The 21,040-nt window shown below is 39.6% G+C and overlaps 1 protein-coding gene across 1 annotated transcript in view; it reads right to left on the bottom strand.

Annotated features, from left to right (window-relative positions):
* Positions 1-11,522: 11,522 nt before the first annotated feature.
* The window catches only part of itgb5 (integrin, beta 5), a 42,155-nt gene continuing 32,637 nt past the window's right edge, over positions 11,523-21,040 (bottom strand). Inside the window, exons 12-16 of the mRNA XM_067604232.1 lie at positions 19,262-19,484; positions 17,616-17,716; positions 15,391-15,510; positions 14,650-14,816; positions 11,523-13,876 (exon numbers count right to left, since the gene is read on the bottom strand). Coding sequence (XP_067460333.1) covers positions 13,781-13,876; positions 14,650-14,816; positions 15,391-15,510; positions 17,616-17,716; positions 19,262-19,484 — 707 coding nt within the window. The 3' untranslated portion in view covers positions 11,523-13,780. The remainder of the gene's footprint in view (positions 13,877-14,649; positions 14,817-15,390; positions 15,511-17,615; positions 17,717-19,261; positions 19,485-21,040) is intronic.

Raw genomic sequence — 21,040 nt, 5'->3', positions numbered from 1 at the left:
GGGTAAAATTGTCCAGAATTGGTTCCAGATATGGGAAGAAATGATCTGTACCCTCTTACTTTTCAGTGCGCCTCTCCCATTCAAACCCACACATGGAAAGTCCGTCTCAGACACAGTAGTGCGACATACTGTATATCACGGTAGCATTTTAATGAGAGATGCATCATCATTTCCATGTGTCCAGCAACTGTAAACTGCTTATGCAGCATCATGTGAGTAGTCTGTAACATGATTAAAAAACAATAAAAGTGCACTAACTTATTTATACCACTGACATCATGTCTGTCATGAGGATTATAAATGTAAAAAACATGTTAAATGTGCACAGAAGAAGAAGGAAAGGCGACATAATGTTGACAGAATTAGCACCACGTGTTTCATGGATTTAACATCAATTTTAAACTAATCTGGCAGGAGTTTTTTCAAATGTGTAACTGGGAAATGTATCTTGTTTAAATAGACAGAATAAAAATAAATCAGTAAAAACTTACTTTAAGGATAAACATGTAGCAAAGATATTGGCATTTTGAGAAAGCGTTGTTATATACTGAAAGAAACATCCTAAAAAATTAATGTAACACCCTTTTACTTACATCATGGAAAACATTAAGCACAACTAAAGGTAATTAAGTAATAATTCTTTGTGTATGTATGTTTAACTGAATCACATTACTCACTATGTGAATTACATTCCAAAAGCAACTTTTACGACCCTGACAGTTAAAGTTGGATTTATGCTTCTGTGTGAGCTGGATGCTTTTAGCATGGGATTTGATTTATAGTTAAGTGTAGGATTTCACATGTTGATCGTCATGATGGATGTGTTGTACATTATTAGGTTGTTTCATGCTTTAAATATACACCTGAAGACACTCTAACATTTACTTTGTGATGTAGCAACAATGGGTAATCTTACCAATGACGTTGCTATATCACAAAAATGAGAACAGTAAGTGTAGTGCCGCTGAAAAGGAAAAACTGACTGAGCCTTTCTTTGGCTTGTTTGGTCTTGTTGTCACTACGAACTGTCAGAAACAAGTAGGAGAAGTAGTCCAGTCATACCTCCTATGGTCTCTTGAGACCAACTATGTAGTAAAATGTAAAAAACTAAAATAAGCATTATATTTTATAACAGAATAATAAGATTCGCAGAAAATATTCAGTTAAACAAAAGTCTCAATCCAGGCCTCTGAATTCAAGACTTCTTTATTATATGAGCATGGGAAGCAGTAAATCAGTGTTTCGAAGAATAAGTGTGTGATCGGTGACCTATCTACCATATTTGTGTGACTTTTGCGCAAGTCCTGTATGACACCAGGTTTACTCCTCAGTCTCACTTCCCCTTCTATAGCAATCACTTCTTAGATTCGGGGTCATCATATGTATCATGTACCTCCAAACAAACTTTTTGGATTCTCCTTTTATAACTGACTAGACACAAATTTTGATTACACAAGATAAAGCACATGATCTGTCTAGACATCTACTCAGGACAAAGTAAGGCAATTATAGTATTAAAAAGTCATGAATCATAAAATTGGTGATTAAATGAATTACTTCAGTTACACAAGTGTTTAATAAGTACAGAAGACTTTATTCTCATATCTGTGTGTGTGTGTGTGTGTGTGTGTGTTTTACTTGTTCGCCACTAACTTTGCCATTTGGTGCTGAGCAGGTAGCATATGTATAGGTTAGGTTTATCAGAGCTGTTTTGCTGAAAACAGCTGCCTGCTGTGGCTGGAAACAAGGTTGATGAGAGTTATGAAAAAGCACCAAAACAGTAAAGTTGTGAGCCGTAAAACCAAAACGAGTTGAAAGACATTAAAACACTTCATAGAGCTGTGGGGAACTACAAAATTAGGTGATAATTCTCTGCAGGTGTGCCACTATTACTGACACCTCTCACATTACACATAGTCATTCATAAATAATATCGATTAGTGTAGCTTTAAATAGTTCAGTAATATGGTAGTGTTCTTTGTGCTTGTCTTTTTGATGAGAAGTAAAATTCAGAACAAATGATTTGCAGCCAGAATGATTTATTTCCACACAGAGAGGAGTATGTTTCTGTTAATAATAAGCTTATGAAACAAGTAATAGAGTTTAAAAGTATGAGTATGTTTATTTTTGTTGGTAAAGTCTGAGTTTGCTTCAACTATTTGAAACTAATCAGTAACAGGAAGTTCTGGAGAAATTTCCCTGAATGTTGGGGTTCCACTGTGGTGAGTAATTACTGTCCTGAAATGAGGTGGCATCCTCTTGGCTTTCCACACATGTCAAACACCTTTCTGGATCAGTGCTTATTCTATTGTTCAGACTCTCTCTCAGGCTGTGTGTAACTATTACTGGGAACAACCTCCACATGCACTTCAAATACAACAGGATCAGATGGAGAGAGGATAGACGGATAGAGGGAGGGACACATGCAGAGGATAATAGAGTCTTTGTTTCTGGGTTGTTCTCTTTTTTTTTAACTCTCTGGGCTGTACAAACGGACTTCCATGACTTAACATACCGGCACTGGCATGTGTCAAATGGGGCAGGGAGGGGGATGTTCTTCTTTCTGGTGGTCTATGACACATACTCACTCACACACACACACACACACACACACACACCCTCCCTCTTCAGTGTTTTGTTAAAGATCCCTGCGTCAAATGAATTGACATCATCAGAGTAAAAAAGAGAAACTACGCTCTTAGAAGTAAGGGTTCCAAAAGGGTTCTTCTTGAACCATTTGCTTTTGAGAAACCCTTTTTGGAAGAAAGGGTTCTTCAAGGGCTCTCTGAAAGACTAAAGGCCTTTACACACAGGCGGCTTTTTTTCATGCGTCAATATGTTTTTTTGAACCGTTGTTTTTGTGAGGAGTATTTTCATACAGAATGCCAATATTACGAGGTGAAAAAGTGATGTGATTTTTTTTTCACACAGTGAATAAAAGCATCAACCAATCACAAAACGTGATCTGCAGACAGCTGTTTATCGCGAAGGACCACATGGGGTGTTGAATATCCTGTTGTATGTGTTTTGAACTTATTTACTGTATCTACATTGATTGATCAGCTCCCAGTCTGTCTGTGAGCTCGCCTGTTTCACTGCAGATAGGCAGGTATGCTCACTTGCTACAGTGGGCAGAGAAATAAAGCCCATGAATCAATACATTGATGTATCATGTATCATATGCATCATTACCATGTATTTATGAATACAAACACTGTGTCTGCTGTCAGTCAGCCTGGTGAAGGCAGTTTGTCTGGTCGCTGTGCTCTCAGTTCCCCAGGAGCTAACAGATGGCTGCTTCTGTGGACAGAGACGCTGAACGTAAGTTGGAGATCATCATCATCCTGTGATGATGATCTTGTCCTTGTTCTCCTCACTCAACAAAAGAAGAGGAGAGCGTTATATCCGTTCAATCTACACTGAGTCCGACCTGAGTTCAGGGTCTCTGTCCACAGAAGCAGCCTTCACCAGGCTGACTGACAGCAGAATGAGCTGTCGCAAATTCTTGTGCAAATTTGGGTTTCTGTGTTTCTGTCGCAAATTTGTATCCCTGCTGGTGTGAATAGTTTTGATGCGAGTTATTCGCAGGTGATTATTTCACATTTTCATGTTGTTTATTCATTATGCCCCCAGTATGTAAAGGCCTTAAGGGTTCCAATAAGAACCCTTTCGATCTAAAGAACCCTTTTAGGAAGAAAGAGTTCTTCAAGGATTGTTGAAAGCATGGGTATTAGAAGATCCTCACCCTCAAATATTCAAATGTTTACCTATGTTTCAAATAGTGTTTTTAAATGTAGATGAATCAATTCATTTTACTTGTTACGTGTTCTGCCATAGTCTTTCTTTACCATCATTTCATGCCATACAATAGTTAATTGCGTACCTGTACTGAACACACACCATATTAATTGGTTAGTCCTTCTAATGTGAGATACACTGTGTATAGGTTTTGTAGGCTGTGGAGAGAGCATTGAGACAAGGGTTGAGTTGAGGGGCCTTTGTCTGCTGAAGATCTTTTTTGATATTGTTTTTGTTTTTTTGACAATTTCTAATTCATGATGTACAACACTTAACGAGTGCTTTTATAAAGAGTGGCTAAGGATACAGTGCATATACGGTATATAATGTAGCTACATGATGTGGTCTCTGGTGGGAAGATCATGTCTTGAACCCTCAATCTTCAAAATAGCACTGTTGTGCTTGTACCTACTGAGCCACCATGTTAGTTTTGTTTTGATCATTGTAACTACAACCTCTGCAGGGAGCACCTCATGAACCAAAACGATTGTCCTAATTAAAATGCCCTTTATTTTCTTTTTGGAGAGTGGGCAGTTGACCCTCCTTATCTATTTTTCCTTTATTATGGACAGTGGGAGGGCTGGATGGAGGGCTACAGCGTGGAGGGGTGTTGGAGCTGAGAATTGAACCCTGATCTCCCAGGGGAAAAGCTAGAATTTGGTGTGTGGGTCCTGGGAGCTGGCTGACCTGCTGGAGTTAATATGTGGGAGGTGAGAGCTGGTTTCCCTACAGATTGCACCACATAGTCTGCCTTCCTCTACAAAACAGGTGTGACATATCAATAGTGATTACTGTTCACACATTGTGTGATCACCTGTGTATGAATTGATACTAGAAGCTGGATTGAAGTGACAGAAGATCAGAAACTTCAGAGAATCAAGGTAAGCTAAATCTAATATCTTATTTCTGCAAGCTTGACTCTAACCAAGGACTTTTATAGTGAAAGGTGGACTTTTTTAAATAAATTAATGTGAAAACTTTGTGGGGTTCCCTCACTTTCACCTGATTGTGTGCCAGTGGAGGCTCTTAGTATAGGAGTTGGAGGACAGGCTTATTCAATCTGTTCCAATGTCACCATTATTATGTGCCCATACTCTGATTGCTCTCATTGGACCATGCATTACTTTGTTGTGTGTAGATGGCTTATTGCTTCATCTGGTGTAGTAAGGGTACCTTGGATTGATGCTACTAACTGTTTTTTTTCTCTTCCCTCTCTGTCTATGTCTCTATGTCACTATTGCTGGAGATTACATGGATTCACCTGCTGAAGACAGCCTGATGAGGCTGGCTTGTGTCTGTCATGTTGCTGATTCCACTGGTCCTATGCTCACTTTTGACCTGTTCCCCCCAGGACCTGCACAGCCTCTCCTGTTCTGGCTTATCCTCAGAGAATCTCCACTCCTTATTTTAAGTTAGTTAGTTAGTTTAAGTTTTTTTCTCATTAAAAATTATTTGAATATTTTCACAATGTCAACATTGTAACATAAATGATGGGTGACCATAATATACAATATATGGGATTCAATATTTTTTTGCCTGATCTGTAGAATCCAATATGGTTCTTCATAGAACCCTCAGAAGATAAGAAGGTTCTAGGTGAAACCCTTGAAATATGAAAGGGTTCTCAGTAGATCTCCCTATGTAAGTTCTCAATGAAACCCTAAGAAAGTGAAAAGGTTCTGAATAGAACCCTTAGTGAGGGTTCTGGGTGAAACCATTACACCATAGAAGGGTTCTCTGTGGAATCTCTCAAAGGGCGTTCTGGATGGAACCTTTCACAGACGGTTCTAGGTATAACCTTCTGAAAGAGTTCTCCTATGGAGACAAGACAAAGAACCCTATTTGGTTCTACACAGCACCTTTATTACTAAGAGTGCAGCTTAAAACAATTTGAGTAGAAGGGTCCTTATTAATCAAACAGTATCTTTCGTTTCACCTATAATAGCCAACTTTTTATAATACTCCTTTAAACCTGTTGGTGGAGAATGATTACTAAATATATCATCATGTTTTTCCTTATTTCCATAAAAACAAACCAAAACCAAAAAATAAAATTAAAATGCCCTCAGGTAGAAAAAGAACAGAAGAACATTGTTGGACTAACATTCTCCAAACACATGAAGTTGCCACAAACCAGCTTCGAAAGCAAATGTGGTAAATGTTGCTGTTCATGTTTCATTGACAGATACCACTACCCACCAGCATATTTCTGTTCCAGAGGCTACAGCCACAATTTATCCTGTGATTACCATGAATGTCTCCAAATTTTCATGCCTATCTACCCAACATTTGTTGAGACATTTCACTCTGAACCAAAAATGTCGGTCAAAGTGTTGGTTAAAGTGTTGACGAGATGAAAAATTGGGATCACCAGTCATTAGGACTCTTTAGGGCTGATGGTTTGAGGTAGGCCCCTGACTTCCAATCTCCAAGAGAGATCTTAGCATCAGAGAAGATATTTTAGACCAGTAATCCTCAAATACAAGTCTTAAACCAAATCTCCACAATGTCAAGGTTCAAGGGTTGATTAAGTGATATGTAAAGATCCCCTCCAGACATGTTTTAAACATATAGAATTACTCTGCTTTGAATAATAATGTGTGTCTCATATGGCTTTACCACAAAAAAGGTTATTTTCCTTGTTAGAAATTCTTGAAGTTACTTCTACTCCTTCTCCCTCATTGAATCTATGAATATGTAAATATTGTTAATATCTAAAGTTTAAAGGTCCACTGTGAAGAATTTAGCAAAACAGACCTGGCAGAAATGGAATATAATATTCATAAGTATGTTTTAAGAATTGTAGTGTTTTTGTCAGGGGGTCCTCTTCCATGGAGCCTGCTTTGACAAACACTGACTCTAGAGAGAGCCTTTTGGGTTTTTCACAAATTTCACAGCCATGTAGGTTCCCCTGCATGTTTGGGAGGGGAGGGGTATTCAGTTGCTTGCAATCTGCAACCTCACCACTAGATGTCACTAAATCTCACACACTGGTCCTTTAACAGCTGGCCACAAGATGTCTCCTTCACCATAAAGTGCAGTGTTTGTACACTAGAGGCTTCCACATAGTTCCACACAGTTGTGCAAGTTGCATACTTTAAATTCTAAAAACAAATTAAATAGTATTTCAGGTCCAGTTTGGGACAGTTTAGGTAAGTCATATTACTTACTTACTGCTTTGAGATCAGTATGGCAATAAATAATTTACTATCTGTCATTGTGTTTATACAACAGCTTAAAATTCAGACAACACAAATAAAACAGATGTGACATCAGAGGTCAAAAAGCCATAGGTATATAAAACAGGCATACCCTCAATTTAAACAAACAAACAAACAAACAAACAAAACAAAGGGAAAAAAACTGCTAAAATAATAAATGATTTATGAACATGATTTAGCAAAATACAAAGAGAATAAATAAAATAAGAAACACAAAACGAAGAGAAGAGTTCACCAACCAGGAGATAATAATCCTGTGACAACCAAGACCCATATGAAATAAAACATAATAAAATAAGACATCATAATTTGATCTGATGAAAATTTGTTCTTAAATTCAAAAGATTGCAAGTTCTTGATAATGTGTACAGTGGCACTCCAAATCTGTACCCCACGATGTCTGAGAGGACACTCAGGTTAGTGAAGATGATCAGACTGTCTGGTATCATAAGAAGGGATCTGAGAATCAAATTTGAAGAAGTCACTAAAAGAGCATGTATTGTCCCTGGCAAGACACTCTGGCAAGTAACTAATTAGGTTTAGAAAGCCAAACATGTTTCCTTATCCACATATTTCTGCTCCCACAACAGTACATTGTTTCACAAGACACATCTGTGATCCACTAGATGGCAGCAGAAGACAGGATGCTGGGCAGCAATCAGGCTTCCAATGATCATAAGTCAACATTTGAGGTACTCTGTCACTTCATGGGTGCAGACATGGTGTTTTATACTTTTGTTCATTTCCTGTTATTCATCTGTTACTTTGACATCATGTTTTAGTTAAAAGCTACTTTATGGCTCAAGAGTTCAAATAAAGTTATATCATCAAACTAAATGTGACAGGTGCGGGATGGAAGAAACTGCAGATATGGCAGTATTTATTTAAGTGCAACTCTCAGAGCAGGTTGACAATACCAGCATTCAGCAACAAGAGGTCAAAGGTCAAAACATTGTGACTTTCTGACAATGTTGTTTTACACGCTTCACAGAGCTTTTGTGATGCATATGGCTTGAATGTGAGGTCAGCGCTCCACAGTGTTGTGTTCATGGACGCATGTGGACGCCAACAGATAAGACTAGTGACAAGTGAGCTGCAGTCACAAACACACACACACACGCACACGCACACACACACACACACACACAGCAGTTCATGTGAAAATCTCCCTGAGTCTTCTCAGGATGCGGACCACATTTTAAACAAAACATTTACATCACAAAAAGAGGTTAATGCGCCAAAGAAAACACAGTTGCAGCTCCCTCCCTGAATTCTCTCTTCATGATGTGGAGTGAAACAGACATCAGCTGCAAAAGTAACACAGTGGATAATTCATCAGTGAAGACTGTCATAAATTAGCTTGATCATATTTCTGACTGAGGCGTTGATATGCTGTCACTTCTGACTCTGTTTCCTATGAGTATTTTATGAATCATGAGGATACTAGAAGTGTTATCAAGAAGAATTTCCTGTTGAGGAATGAAAGATCTGGTAAGCATGATGAATTACTGTATATGAATACAGTTTAGAGATGCTGGTACTTTGCGTGAGTATTTTGAATGTATTAGTCTTTAATTCACCTAAAAGGGCAATTATGTACATTTTAATCCATTAAATGTATCTGCAAGTAGTACACAATGACCGTGCCATCACAAAGTCCCTCTTTCTTACCCATCACTTCCTGTCATCTCTCAATAAAGCCAATGGCATTACTTTTCAGATTTTAAAATCCTAATGAGATCCCGTAAATATAGATGCTCTCATGTATGAATCTTGTATCTACAAAGCTTTTTGAGAACTTTGAGAAACAGCCTTGTTTCAGCTCAGTTACACAACGCATTCAGATTTTATCTTAACAACTTTAAAGATTTTAACAAATCTGTAGAGGTTAATACAAAAGTATGAAATTTCCCTTTTAATTTTAAATGCAGGACTTACACTTGGAGCATTTTACCATTGTGATATTGGTAATTTCACTTAAGTAAAGGACTTGAGTGCCTTTTCCACCACTGTGCACAATCATCACTGACTGTCCCCAAAGATGTCAGCGATGACATCAGTTACTGAATTTTCTCTGCAAACAGCTGAATGAGAGTTGCGAGGTGCATTCACATATTAATACGAGTTCTACCCTCATTTTCATTTCCTCTAAGCAGAAGAGCTGTCATGCTGAGGAGAATAAAAAGAGACAACACTCAACACTCTCAAGTACACAGTAAATGGAAAGATACTGTGTTGAGGAAATAAAGCGGAATGATGGAAGAAGGGATTTTCTTTTTTTACGCAGTGAAGAAGTCAAATACAGGAACTGAAAACGTCAGTCAGAAATAGCTTTATCCAGTGGAAAAGCTTTTCTCAGGCGGGTGTGAAGTGTGAGGAGAAAGTATGACCTCAGCAGTCTGTCTTCTATATACAGCATGCACAGGACCAACACACACACACAGAAATTATTGTATAAATACACATTCACATTTTCCCTCACTGTGAAACTCTCTACAATGTTTAGAAAAACAGTTATGATATCAAAAGAGCTCATCAATTTGAAAAATGTTAGACCTTGAAGGAAGAAATATGTGGTTTTAAATACTACTACATCTAGTATGACTTTGCACAATCTTTGAATTATAATCATAATTATGTGTTACAAATGCATGTGATTGGATATAACAGTGTAGTAGAGCTATGCAGGACATTTGCCCATGAAATTGTCAATGATCAATTAACAATCATAACTTAACAACACTGTTTAGGCACTTTAGAAAAGTCTCTGAAAAAGCAGCGGAAATGTCAAAGAAAAGCCTGAAAAGAAAAATAATTGCACATAAAATATAAATACATACAGGACATTATTGTCTGTTATGGTATAAAGTGTCTATGGGAAAAATATTCTTTGTAAAAAATTTCCTCAAGTAACCTTTAAAGATAGTAAATGATAGAGACAAGCATTTACCCTCTTGAAAATCAATCCTCCATCATCCTCTGTGAGCTGTGTGTTGGGCCAGTTCAACAACAGCTATTTAGGTCATTGATCGTGTTAATGAGTGCGAGTGAGTAAACCGGTGATTCATCTTCATCATCTATGTCCGATGTTTTTTGGGTTGTTTTTTTTTGTTTTTTTTACCTGTGTTGGCCCTTTTTGTGTGCTTGTGATCTTCACCAAACTGTCATGCTGCACCGCTCACAGCCAGATTCAACCTGAGCTCTGTGCTGAAATAGTGACTTCACTAACATGGAAGTGTGCTGGCAGAAGGCTTTCTCACAATCAGGAAGAGAGAGAGAGGGAGAAAAAAAAAAAAAAAAAGCACACTAAACCTGGGGAGTGCAGAGATTTATGAGCACACCTCAAGCAGGAATAACAGAAGAAACATTGATTTGTTCTGCATCACAGCTGTAGTTTCCTCCTGTCAGAGGTTTATCTTAACTCTCCCAACACAGCTGCAGGCTGTAGAGACACATGTAAGCTACTGCAGGCATCAACCAGAAATTCTTTGTATGAGAGAAAAAAAAACAGTCTCAGTTGATGTGTTTGATTCGTTTTACAGAAATAGCCCAATGACAACACGCACTGCTGCTGCTGTCTGGTTTTGTTTTCAACTTAAACCTTGTTTTAGAAGAAAAAGGATGCAGAACTTCCTCATCAAACCACATTGACACTTAACCATCACTGGAGTCATTATTTAGTATTTAGAGTTATTTAAAGTAGAGTAATAATATCTAAATTTTCTGAATTACTTTTACCGAGAAACCATATTTTAACCTCACTTACAGTATTGTCATTTAACTATTAATTTGATTAGTTTTTAAATGTCTTTGATTCATCTCTTTTTAAATCCTTTATGTTTTCAATGTTCCCATTTCTTGCATCTGTCTTTTTCATGTTTTGTGAAGCACATGGTGTTTTATTCGTTACCTTTTGTATGAAATGTGCTATATAAATAAAGTTTACTGTTATATGATCATTTTCAAATGTGTGTGGAGAGTTGTGAAACTGTATCTCAACCCGTATACATGCTGACTCAGATTTATGAATGTGTACAAGAACCTTTAACTGTGTGCATTTCCTGCACACATTCACAAATGTGTGTTCACGCGTACAGATTGAGATGCAGTTTCACAAATCTTCACACATATTTGCAAATAATATTGCTACAATAATAGATGTACCATGCTTTAAAATGACAAAATACATAATTAAAGGGTTATTTTTTATTAAAAGCTTCAGCATAATCATTATATCGGTGAGGGGTCCAACCAGGGAGGTGTCAATTACAGCATCAGTGGACGCATCAAACCAGCCTTCCTCCCTGTGTGATCACACATCAAACATGTAAGAACATGCTTAGCGGTGCAAGCAGATGTGTAACTGAACTTTGAAGTCTGAATATACACACACAGACACAGAGTTACGGGTGATGTTTAAAATTAGACCTCAGATTTACACCACTCCTGATGCAGCCCTTATAAATGTGGAACGTACGGCTGAGCCAAACACAACAGACTCACTGGCTTTTGACATAAGCAAATTTATTGTTTTTGCTCTGTGTGCAGTATTACATAAACATGTCGTGGTGCGATCAAATGTTCAGGACTGTACAGGAAGAATGCTGCACTAATGCTTTATGTTGGAGCTGAAGGAGGTGTGGGTGGGTGAGTTTTAGTACAATGTGCCAAGCCGAGTCAAAACTCCACAACTGAGAACATTTTAATTTCATTTGGCACTGTATGTACATACGTACCCGTGGAATATTATTTACATACACTCTTTTCATTCAAACGCACTCGTACACACACACAAACTCCAAGTCCCTGACACTCTCACTGTAAGACCATCACCAAAAAAAAAAAAGGCCACGGAGCACCCTTCTCCCTCACCCCGCTGTCAGACTTCCCTGTGACAGTTCAGACTCCGCCTCCTCCTGTGGGAACAGTAACGGTACATTTATGACACTATATGTCACTATTTTCCACCCACTCCTATAACGGGCAGGGTGGACACAACGTCTGACAGACCTTATAATGTAGCAGCAGTTATGTGCCGAATAATGTCAAGTCCATTACACACTATAAGTACTGCATGTGTTTATATTCCACATTAATGGTCATCTAGTGTACATCCCCATGATTAATGAATTTAACAAATCTACTTTATCACATGAGAATGCTTTAAGGCAGTTACCATATACTGGCTAGACTATTTAATATTTTCTAGGATGTTGTTAAGAGGCTGGTGATATTTTATGTTTTTCTTATTGTCAACAAATCCCATGAAAAGACCAAAACCAGCAATGAACTGATTCCACTAACAAGTATTGTCTGTTTATCCAAAGCCTGACATATACTAGCATATTCAATTGTTGTCCAAAAACTAAAGTTTTCATTACTGATTGTTTGGTTTATAAAATCTGAAAATGGTAAAACTGTCAGTGACAATTTGCTAGTGTCAAAGGTGATGTTTGTTTTGCAATAAGAGGCAAAAGCAAGTTGGAACGGGTGAAACCAGACAACGTTTTTATCAATTAATTATCAAAATAGCTGCCGATTCATTTTCTGCTGATCAACTAATCTATTTAATGGTTTCAGCTCTACTGTAAACACTTACTCGTACGCCAAGTGTGTATTCATCCGCAGCGGAAACTAATCTCAAACAAATGCACTATTTGCTCCTGTTTGAGTAATGTTTGCTAAAAAGTGGCCAGCTGCTGTAAGGAATTACTTGAAAAACCAAACAATATATTTTTGACTTATGTTCAGTAGAAAAGAAAAGGCTCGGGCCTCAGTAGAGAAGTCATCACCTGCTTCTGAATTGCTGCTCGCATTTCCAATTTGAATGAACAAAATTACAAGTCGGTCTGATTAACAGGATGGAAAATTGATAAAGTGTTGAGAGACGGAGTAACACGTTGTTGGCTGGATTAGTTGACATTAAAAAAATACAAATATAATATCCTTTAAGGGCTCAGAGGCCGGGAGGGTAAATTGGTAAATTGATACCCTGCAATTCAGATTAGGAGAAGGGAGTGCAAGTGGAGCATACGATAACACACACACACACACACACACACACACACACACACACACACACACACACAAAATAACAGAAAAGTTAAATCTTTACGAGACTAATATTTTCTGTGCAAAATGAAGGTAGAAAGTCTATTGCTTAGTAAATGTTAGTAGTACCACAACATGATCAGAGCCACCTTCAGAAATATGTGCTTTTTAATAATCCTGTGAATTTGAAATGATCTGAGGTGGAGTGAAATTCATTTTATTCAGATGGGAGTTCTGTTGGATGCATAGTTTATGCTAAAAAAGGCATTTTTTAGTGTTTATAAAAATATACAAATATAAGCCAATGTCCTGCCTGCTCTGTACACAGAATGAATGGTGGTTTTAAGTGGTTGCAGTTATGGTTTTTTTATGAGTTTGTTTATCTTGTTTAACTGCAGACAAACTCTCTGCTAACTCTACTTTCTCTCTCTAAGACGCAGGAGTTCATGCTTCGTTGCTCCTCTGCAGACTGCCATCAGCGGAAACACGCACACGAAGAAAAAGAAGTCACTTCTCTGTGGAAGGCTTGAACCTCCTCCTTAAAAAGATAAAAAGGCCACAGAATCCTCCCTCGGACACAGTCTAGTTCATTTCGTGTCTGTTATCAGTTGTGTACTGTGCAGAGGGATGAGTGTGTTCAGTCCTCCGTCCACCTCGGCCTCCAGGGATCTGTTCGTTGGACCGGTCCTGCCGCGCCCCGTGCTGAGGGATCAGTGGACCCCTCCGTTGAAGGACTTCCCGTACATGTTGAAATCCGTTTCTACGAAATGTGTAGAGACGGGCTGCTTGTACAGAGGGTTGGAGGCCTGTGTGAGTGTGAGAGATAATGACAGAAAGTTACACCGTGTCACAAGATGATGACAAAGATATGTTGGAGATCATTTCAAAACAGTGTCACCGTCACAGTTTGTCCAGCAGAGAGAATTGACAAGTTCATTTTTTCATTACAGAGGGTTTTTTATACTGTAGCAGAGGTGGGACACCTTGCCTGAAACACAGACCACCCTCTGCTAACCAAACACACACAGTAAATACCAGGTATACTGTATAATGAGTGTGGCAGTTGAGATAAAATGCTGCAAGATCTGAGTAGTTCACCAGCTCTGCTTAATAATGTCCGGAGGGAAATCCTGTTACATATCTGGATCAAACTATATAATAAACAACCTTATCAAAACATTTTTGTCATGTCTTGATGTTAAAAAGTTTCCAGTTGGGAACCTTTGTTGCATGTCTACCCCCCCCCCCCCACCCTGCCTCTCTCTCTGCCCTCATGTTTCCTGTCTGCTTCTCCATCTCTGTCCTCTATCAAAAACTGTCATCACTCACTGACTCTCATCTCTTGTTTCAGCAGACTTTCGTGACAGACAAGAGAAACTGTATCTCACCATTCACTGAAGAGAGAGGAACTGGTTCAACTCAGTGGTAATGTGACTCATACTGTATTTAACTATGATCCTCATATTTCTACTTGGCTCTTTTGGTTTGGTGCTAGTAGATAAACTACATCAATTATACCAAAACATTATTCTACTGGTGATTTAGATTATAAAATGGTTGGCAGGGCGACCGTTCTTACCATCTCGTATCGGGCACGTGAGCGTGCGCTCTGGAAGCGTGCAAACTCTCTCCGGTCATGAATGGTGATGACCAGCTTCCAGACAGCCAGCAGCAGCACTCCCACCAGCAGGATGCTGCCCACCACTGCCAGCAACACCATCATGGCATCTGGCCCGCCACCACACTCTGACACAGGAAAACACATATTAGAGACATCGTCGTATTAGACATGAAATGATTTTTTGGCTTTCGATATAATCGGTTTTAAATCTGCTTTGAAAATGTGAGAAACTGAGAGAAATTCAGAAGGAGTTTTAAATAAGAGCCTGACTGGGATTAAGAGGAACAATCCTTTAATGGAGTTTTGTATATGAAGTTGAGTAGTGAGTTAAGTTTGCACTTAATCATCAATTTCAAAACATTTCAGGTTACAAGCCACAGAAATATCTGAATGTCTAAACATTTCACATTTTGACATGATGTGCAAAAATGTAATGTGCAGTGAAGCCAGTTTTAGTCAGACAAGGAAGTCTGAGTCACTTTATTGACGAGCTCACAGTTAGTGACTAGCATGGAAAAAACCTTACGTCAGTCAAAAGAACAAAAACAACTCCTTGTTGATCTATGAACCACAGATCCAATCTGAAGCCACTTGGTTCTTGGCAGATGTCGATTTCTGACCCAGAAATCAGTGTGATAAAAAAAAAAGAAAAGGTATAATCATGAAAGAATATCTAATGTGTTGTTTGGAAAAACTGACCTGCCTCTTTAAGAGCTGTGAGGATGGATTGTCCGCTGGCGTGCTCAGAATATGTGAACTTCATCACACAATCGTTGTCTGTCTTATACAGACAAAGCACAGCACCGGGGTCCTCAGTTTCTGGAAGGGAAAAAAGGCGCGAGAGAGAAACAGAGAAACAGACAGAGTTTCAATCAGATAGAAAAAAAGAAAAAAAACTGAATTTTGCTCCAGTAGAACATTATGTTGGTTTGAACCACAATCATCTTAAAATTCTTTCCATTACACAGCTGATGATGACAAAAAGACGTCATGAAGCAAAGAGAGACGGGAACTAATAAAGAAAAAAAACCTCTCTCTGAGTACCTTTAAATGTCTTTTCTCTTTATGTTCATTTATTGAAAAGATTATTTTAATAGCACAAAGATTCATTTTGCTTTTCTACATTTCAGAGGTTTCTTCTCTCTGTAGTAACCTGCCTTCCAGCTGTAATATCCTAATATAATTACTTCAGATTCAGGAACAAAGAGAGGAATGGGGGGAGAAGATGAGATAAGGTCAAAGAGGAATCTTATGCTGAGGAGAAAAACAGAAAACACTTGTGAACGGTCCTCACATACTTTGAATTTCTTTGCTGTGAAATCACATCTTTGTGAAAAAAAGAAAAATGCGTTCCCAAGTGAGACGCTGATATTCTGGGTGCCCAAATTTTCGCTCGGTCTTCATCACCCAAAAAGCCCCAAAATCTCAGGAGGGAGGGTGAGGTCAGACTGCCCTGGTCCACCCCTCCCTCCCTGTGCTCATCCCCCCCCAAATCAGCCCCTCCTCTATTTCATGCACAAAGTATCTGGAATGTACATGTGGACTCCATTAAGGCCAGTCAGATGGCTGGACTAGCAGGGATTGCTATGAAACACGTCAGATCTGGGCCAAGGCCATGCTGGGCCAATATGGAGCGGTCTTATAATAGTCTCTATAACTACACTCATGTTCCTCTATCTCTGCTCTGCAGCGCTGTGCAGCATCACAGTTCCATGAAGGCTATAAATCACTGTGCACTTATTAATACGTTCTCAGACATCGACTGGATGCTTTCCACCAAGCTGTGAGGGACGTAAAAAAAAACTTAGAAGCATAGAAGCACTTATAGTTAACAGAGCAGGACTCCAACTTGAATTCCCTGATTTTAAAACGACACATGAGAGAGGCGACGCTTTGCGGCAGGTACAAGTTTGTTTAGTGGGTGGACTGCGCTTCCTGTAGAGAAGGACAGAAGAGCTCTTTGCAGGATTGTACACTTGAATTAACTGCACTCTTTGAACCAAAATGAGGTGTTTGGTTGGTGGTGCCTGTCGTTGCCCACTGTGTGGAGCGAAGGTGTCTGTGGAGCTGTGAGAGGCCCCCGACTGGATTTCGAGTGAGAGAAACTTTCTCCCTCCAGCAGATGAAACTGAAAACAGCCTTTTTGGGCGTCAGACTCTGCACGGTGAAGCTCAGACATTCAAGTGAAGTAACAATAAGCACAACACATTATTGAGGCGAGGAGGCTAAAATGTAATGAGATTAATTTACTTATTACTTTTAGGTTACTTTCTAGAGGTAATGTTAGTCTGTAATGAAATACAGACTACAGGAACAGATGCAAAGTTTTTGTTGTCTCAATTTATTTAGTAAAAAAAAACAACTTCTGGCATTTGTGGCATAAGACATTAAAATATAGTTAAAATGATTTAATTAATTTATAGTCAAAAAGGGACCAGTATTGTGATTACAGTATACATGCTCTGTCATTTTTAAGTTTACTCTATTTTGCTATTTTTCCACTGTCAGTGCCTACATACTAACAACATGATTACAACTCTTATATAGTATGCAGTCAAGACGGAGCCAATGATTTGGGCGACATAAAAGAAATGTCATCTTGTTTGTGAAGTCTAACACTTGGAGACAGGATGGTGGCTCACGCATGTTGCTGTGGTGTGATCAGAGGTGTGAAATGTCACACGTTGGTTGAATACAACGGACCACTAACTGTGTTTTACCGCAGCGTTGAAACAACAACAATGAAAGGTCTAATAAAATGTGACAGTTGGAGGAGGTATGTAATGTGAAAAAAGGGGTAACTGTTGCAGATGCCACAGATGTGAATACTTTTCTCTGCCAGCCAGCTGGTGTGTGTGTGTGTGTGTGTGTGTGTGTGTGTGTGTGTGTGTGTGTGTGTGTGTGCAGTACTGGTGTTTACTTACTGAGGGTCTCTACAGTGATGATTTCATCCTTGCACAGGCGCTGGCAGGTCTGGTTGTCTGCGAGCCGTCCTGAGTTAAAAAGCCGACACTCGATACATTCTCTGGAGCAGAAGAGAACAAGTTCAGTGGAAAAGTACAACTTATACTCCGATCTTTAAAAACCGACTCCTTTTTTTCTTTATTCAGAAAGCGCCCACAGAGCACAAACCTTCAACAAGTCTGCACAATCCTCTTAATTTGTTATTTTAATGCTGTTTGTTATTTTAGCTCTGGGTACGTCAGTTGTGAAGTATGCCCCACTGTGCTCACTTAAACACTCCAAATGTCTCTGCAGTAAACTTTAAACATCTTCAGAGCGAGTGAACCATTCAGAATATAAAACAAATGAACTGCAGCCAGTGATTTCAATTACCGATGTTTCCGTGTGCATCACTTTGGGTTTCAGCAACATTTTACAAACAGCATCAAGTTGGTTAAAAACAAATTCAACTTTAATGTTTTGTTTATGCTGGAGATGAAACGAGGTCTAACTTCTCTCCAAAGCTTCCTGCCACAACAGATTAACGGTGACACTCCTCTCTCTGCTTGGATATTTAAAGACGCTGTAAAAAAAATATAAAACCATCAAGGAAAAGCTGTGATTTACACTGAACAGTGTCTCCCCGAGGCTGTCAGGCTACATGTCCACTGTGCAGCTGTTTTATGCCAGAAAAAAAATATAATAACAAGAACATTGACTTGGACTTGGCATCGACGCACGCTCGACATTAAACGAACAGGGGGAAAAAAAAAAAAACTGGTCAGGAAATCCCTGCGCAAAAAATGTTAAAATACGCCAGAAAAATTTCTGGATCTTCACAAAAAATTGAAAACATAAATCCAATAGTAGAGGTAACAAAAAAAAACGCAGATGTGTTCTGAAATGTAGAGGCTTGTACAAATCTACAAGTTGCTATCAGTTTATTCATTACGGCTCCTGCTCGGCTTAATTTCAAATAGCTGACGAGGCGGTGATGACCCGTTTCTAATCTCAAGTCTGGTAAAGAGTCAAAAGGTTGTTCCATAAAGTTTGCTACTGCCTTGGAAAACCGGAGCCATGTGTATGTAAGGAGGGCTTGTTGAGAGGACACAGCGGTTATTCTGCCCACACAGAAGACCTTTCTTTTTACAAGACATCTAATAGACATTTAACCGTAACCTCAAAGAGTGCGAGCTGCCACACTGAGCGCTGCGAGTTCAAACGGCGAGGAGGCGGTTTCGTTTCTTAGGTCACAAATGGCATGAGAGTTATCTGAACAACTCTCTTTTGACTTTGTCATCAAAGCTTAGATAAGTTCATAAGTGAGTGAGTTATGTGAGGGTCTTGACTTTAGTCTTGGACTTGATGCGTTTGATGGTTTGACCTTTTCACCTCTCTCACTACCTGACTGCGTCTCATCTCTTATGCAGATTCCTGTGGTCAGATTCCTGCGCCTTGTTCAGATATTTTTCTCTCCCCTCAAGCTCATGCCATTATCCCGCCCACCTCCTCCAATAACTGATGTCAGCATCACAAGAATAAACATAATACCTGCTCTATTTGAACTGTTTTCTCTCTATCCGTGGTGTGATGTGCTCATTACAGTGCAGTATGTTCCTACAGTTACCTTTTAGTTCCACAGGCGTCAGGGCAGGTGGGGCATTTTTCACAAGTGTCTCCGAAGGCCCCCGGCTCTGTGCACTGGCAGCGGCCGCACATACAGGTTCCTCTCCCGCTGCACATCTGCCCGTCATCTGAAATGCAGGACGCCGTCTCGGTGGAGCAGTTACAGTTGTCGCCGATGTAGCCGGCGTGGCACTTGCACTCCCCACAGTGACACTCTCCATGACCTGGACAAGAGAGGAACAGAGAAAAAGTCAGCGCTGGTCATGGAACATGTGTACTACTCTGATCTGATACACAGCACTGTGTTGATGGGATAACATACACAAACACTAGAGAACTAGAAACAGATCATGTGATAACACCAGTAGCCAGTAAAAGATGAGACAAGCTGCCAGGTGTGTGCCGTTAGCTTTCGGCTGTGTGGATCTATTTATTTTTTGCAAAAAAGGAGGGAAAAAACAAACAGCAGAATGCAAACTTTTAAGTGTTTTAAAGTTGGAGTCACCACAAATTTGACAAAAATCACTTGGAGAATGTTTATGCAAAGGAAAATGCTACATGCCCAACAGCATGTGTACACCCTAACATTACACACACGTCTCATTCCCAAACCATGGGCATTAATAGGCTGCTAAAAATGCCTCCACTTTTCTGGGAAGGTTTTCCACAAGGTTTTTGGAACCTGGCTGCGAGGATTTGCTCCCATTCAGCCACAAGAACATTAGTAATCTGGTGCTGATGTTGGGCGAAAAAGGCCCGGCTCGCAGTCGGCGTTCCAATTCATGGCTGAAGCTTGAGTTGGATGCGGTTGAGGTCAGGGCTCTGCGCGGGCCAGATGAGTTCCTGCACACCAACCTCTCAAACCCCGTTTCTTTATGGACCTTGCTTTGTGAATGGGGGCATTGTCATGTTGAAACAGGAAAGTGCCGGGTCACGAATTTGTAAGCACGCTATTGTACGCTGTAACATCAACAAAGGGGCCGAGCATGAAAACATCCCAAAAACCACAAGTACATTAAAGTATCTGGGCACAGGTGTCCAACATTTTTGGCCTTTATGACAAAGTTCTATGATCAAAAGTGCCGTGAAGAAAAGTGTTGCCAGTATCGAGATATTTGTATTCAGAAGCATCGTCCTCCTCAGCTGTGATCACCTCAAGTTAATAATCACATCTGTGGTTCTTGACACATTTATCTTGAAATGCTTCTGTTTAATATTCAATATCATAATACTGGACATAAATCTGCTGTGTGTCATAAGGTGGGCACTCTCACAAAGAATCCTGTTTCTTCTTCATGAGAGAACTCTTTGACCTTCCCCTGCAACAGTGAACAACTGGAGCAGCTGGAGAGAGCTTTACAGCAGTGACCTAATCCACATCTACCACCAGCACCGAGCAAGCTGCTCCTTTTGTACCGCACTCAATAACTTGTTATCTGCGCTGGAAGAAATCCAACAGGAGGGCCAGCCTTCAGGAGGAAGTTGTGTCCCTCTGAGTCTTGTTGAAACTCTGATTTGTCTCGGCTGTCTATATGACTTCTCTCTCTACCGCAGGCCACTTTAAGACAAGAGGAACCCTTGATGGAGGGAGGACAGCAGCTGTAATCAGGGAAGCGTTACTAGACAAGCTTATTTCACACTAGTTGTTCCAAGACCCTCCACAAAGAGCACATTCATTAAGCTGTTATCAGAGACGAATAAAAGAGTGGACGAACGGGAGACAGGCACACTTTATCGGAGCAGGCTGCAGGCCGGTCACTAACCCTGCATGGTTTGTATT

The sequence above is a fragment of the Thunnus thynnus genome, chromosome 11, assembly GCF_963924715.1.
Source record: "Thunnus thynnus chromosome 11, fThuThy2.1, whole genome shotgun sequence".
Classification (NCBI taxonomy): Eukaryota; Metazoa; Chordata; class Actinopteri; order Scombriformes; family Scombridae; genus Thunnus; species Thunnus thynnus.
This window is presented reverse-complemented; position numbering and strand designations above follow the sequence as displayed.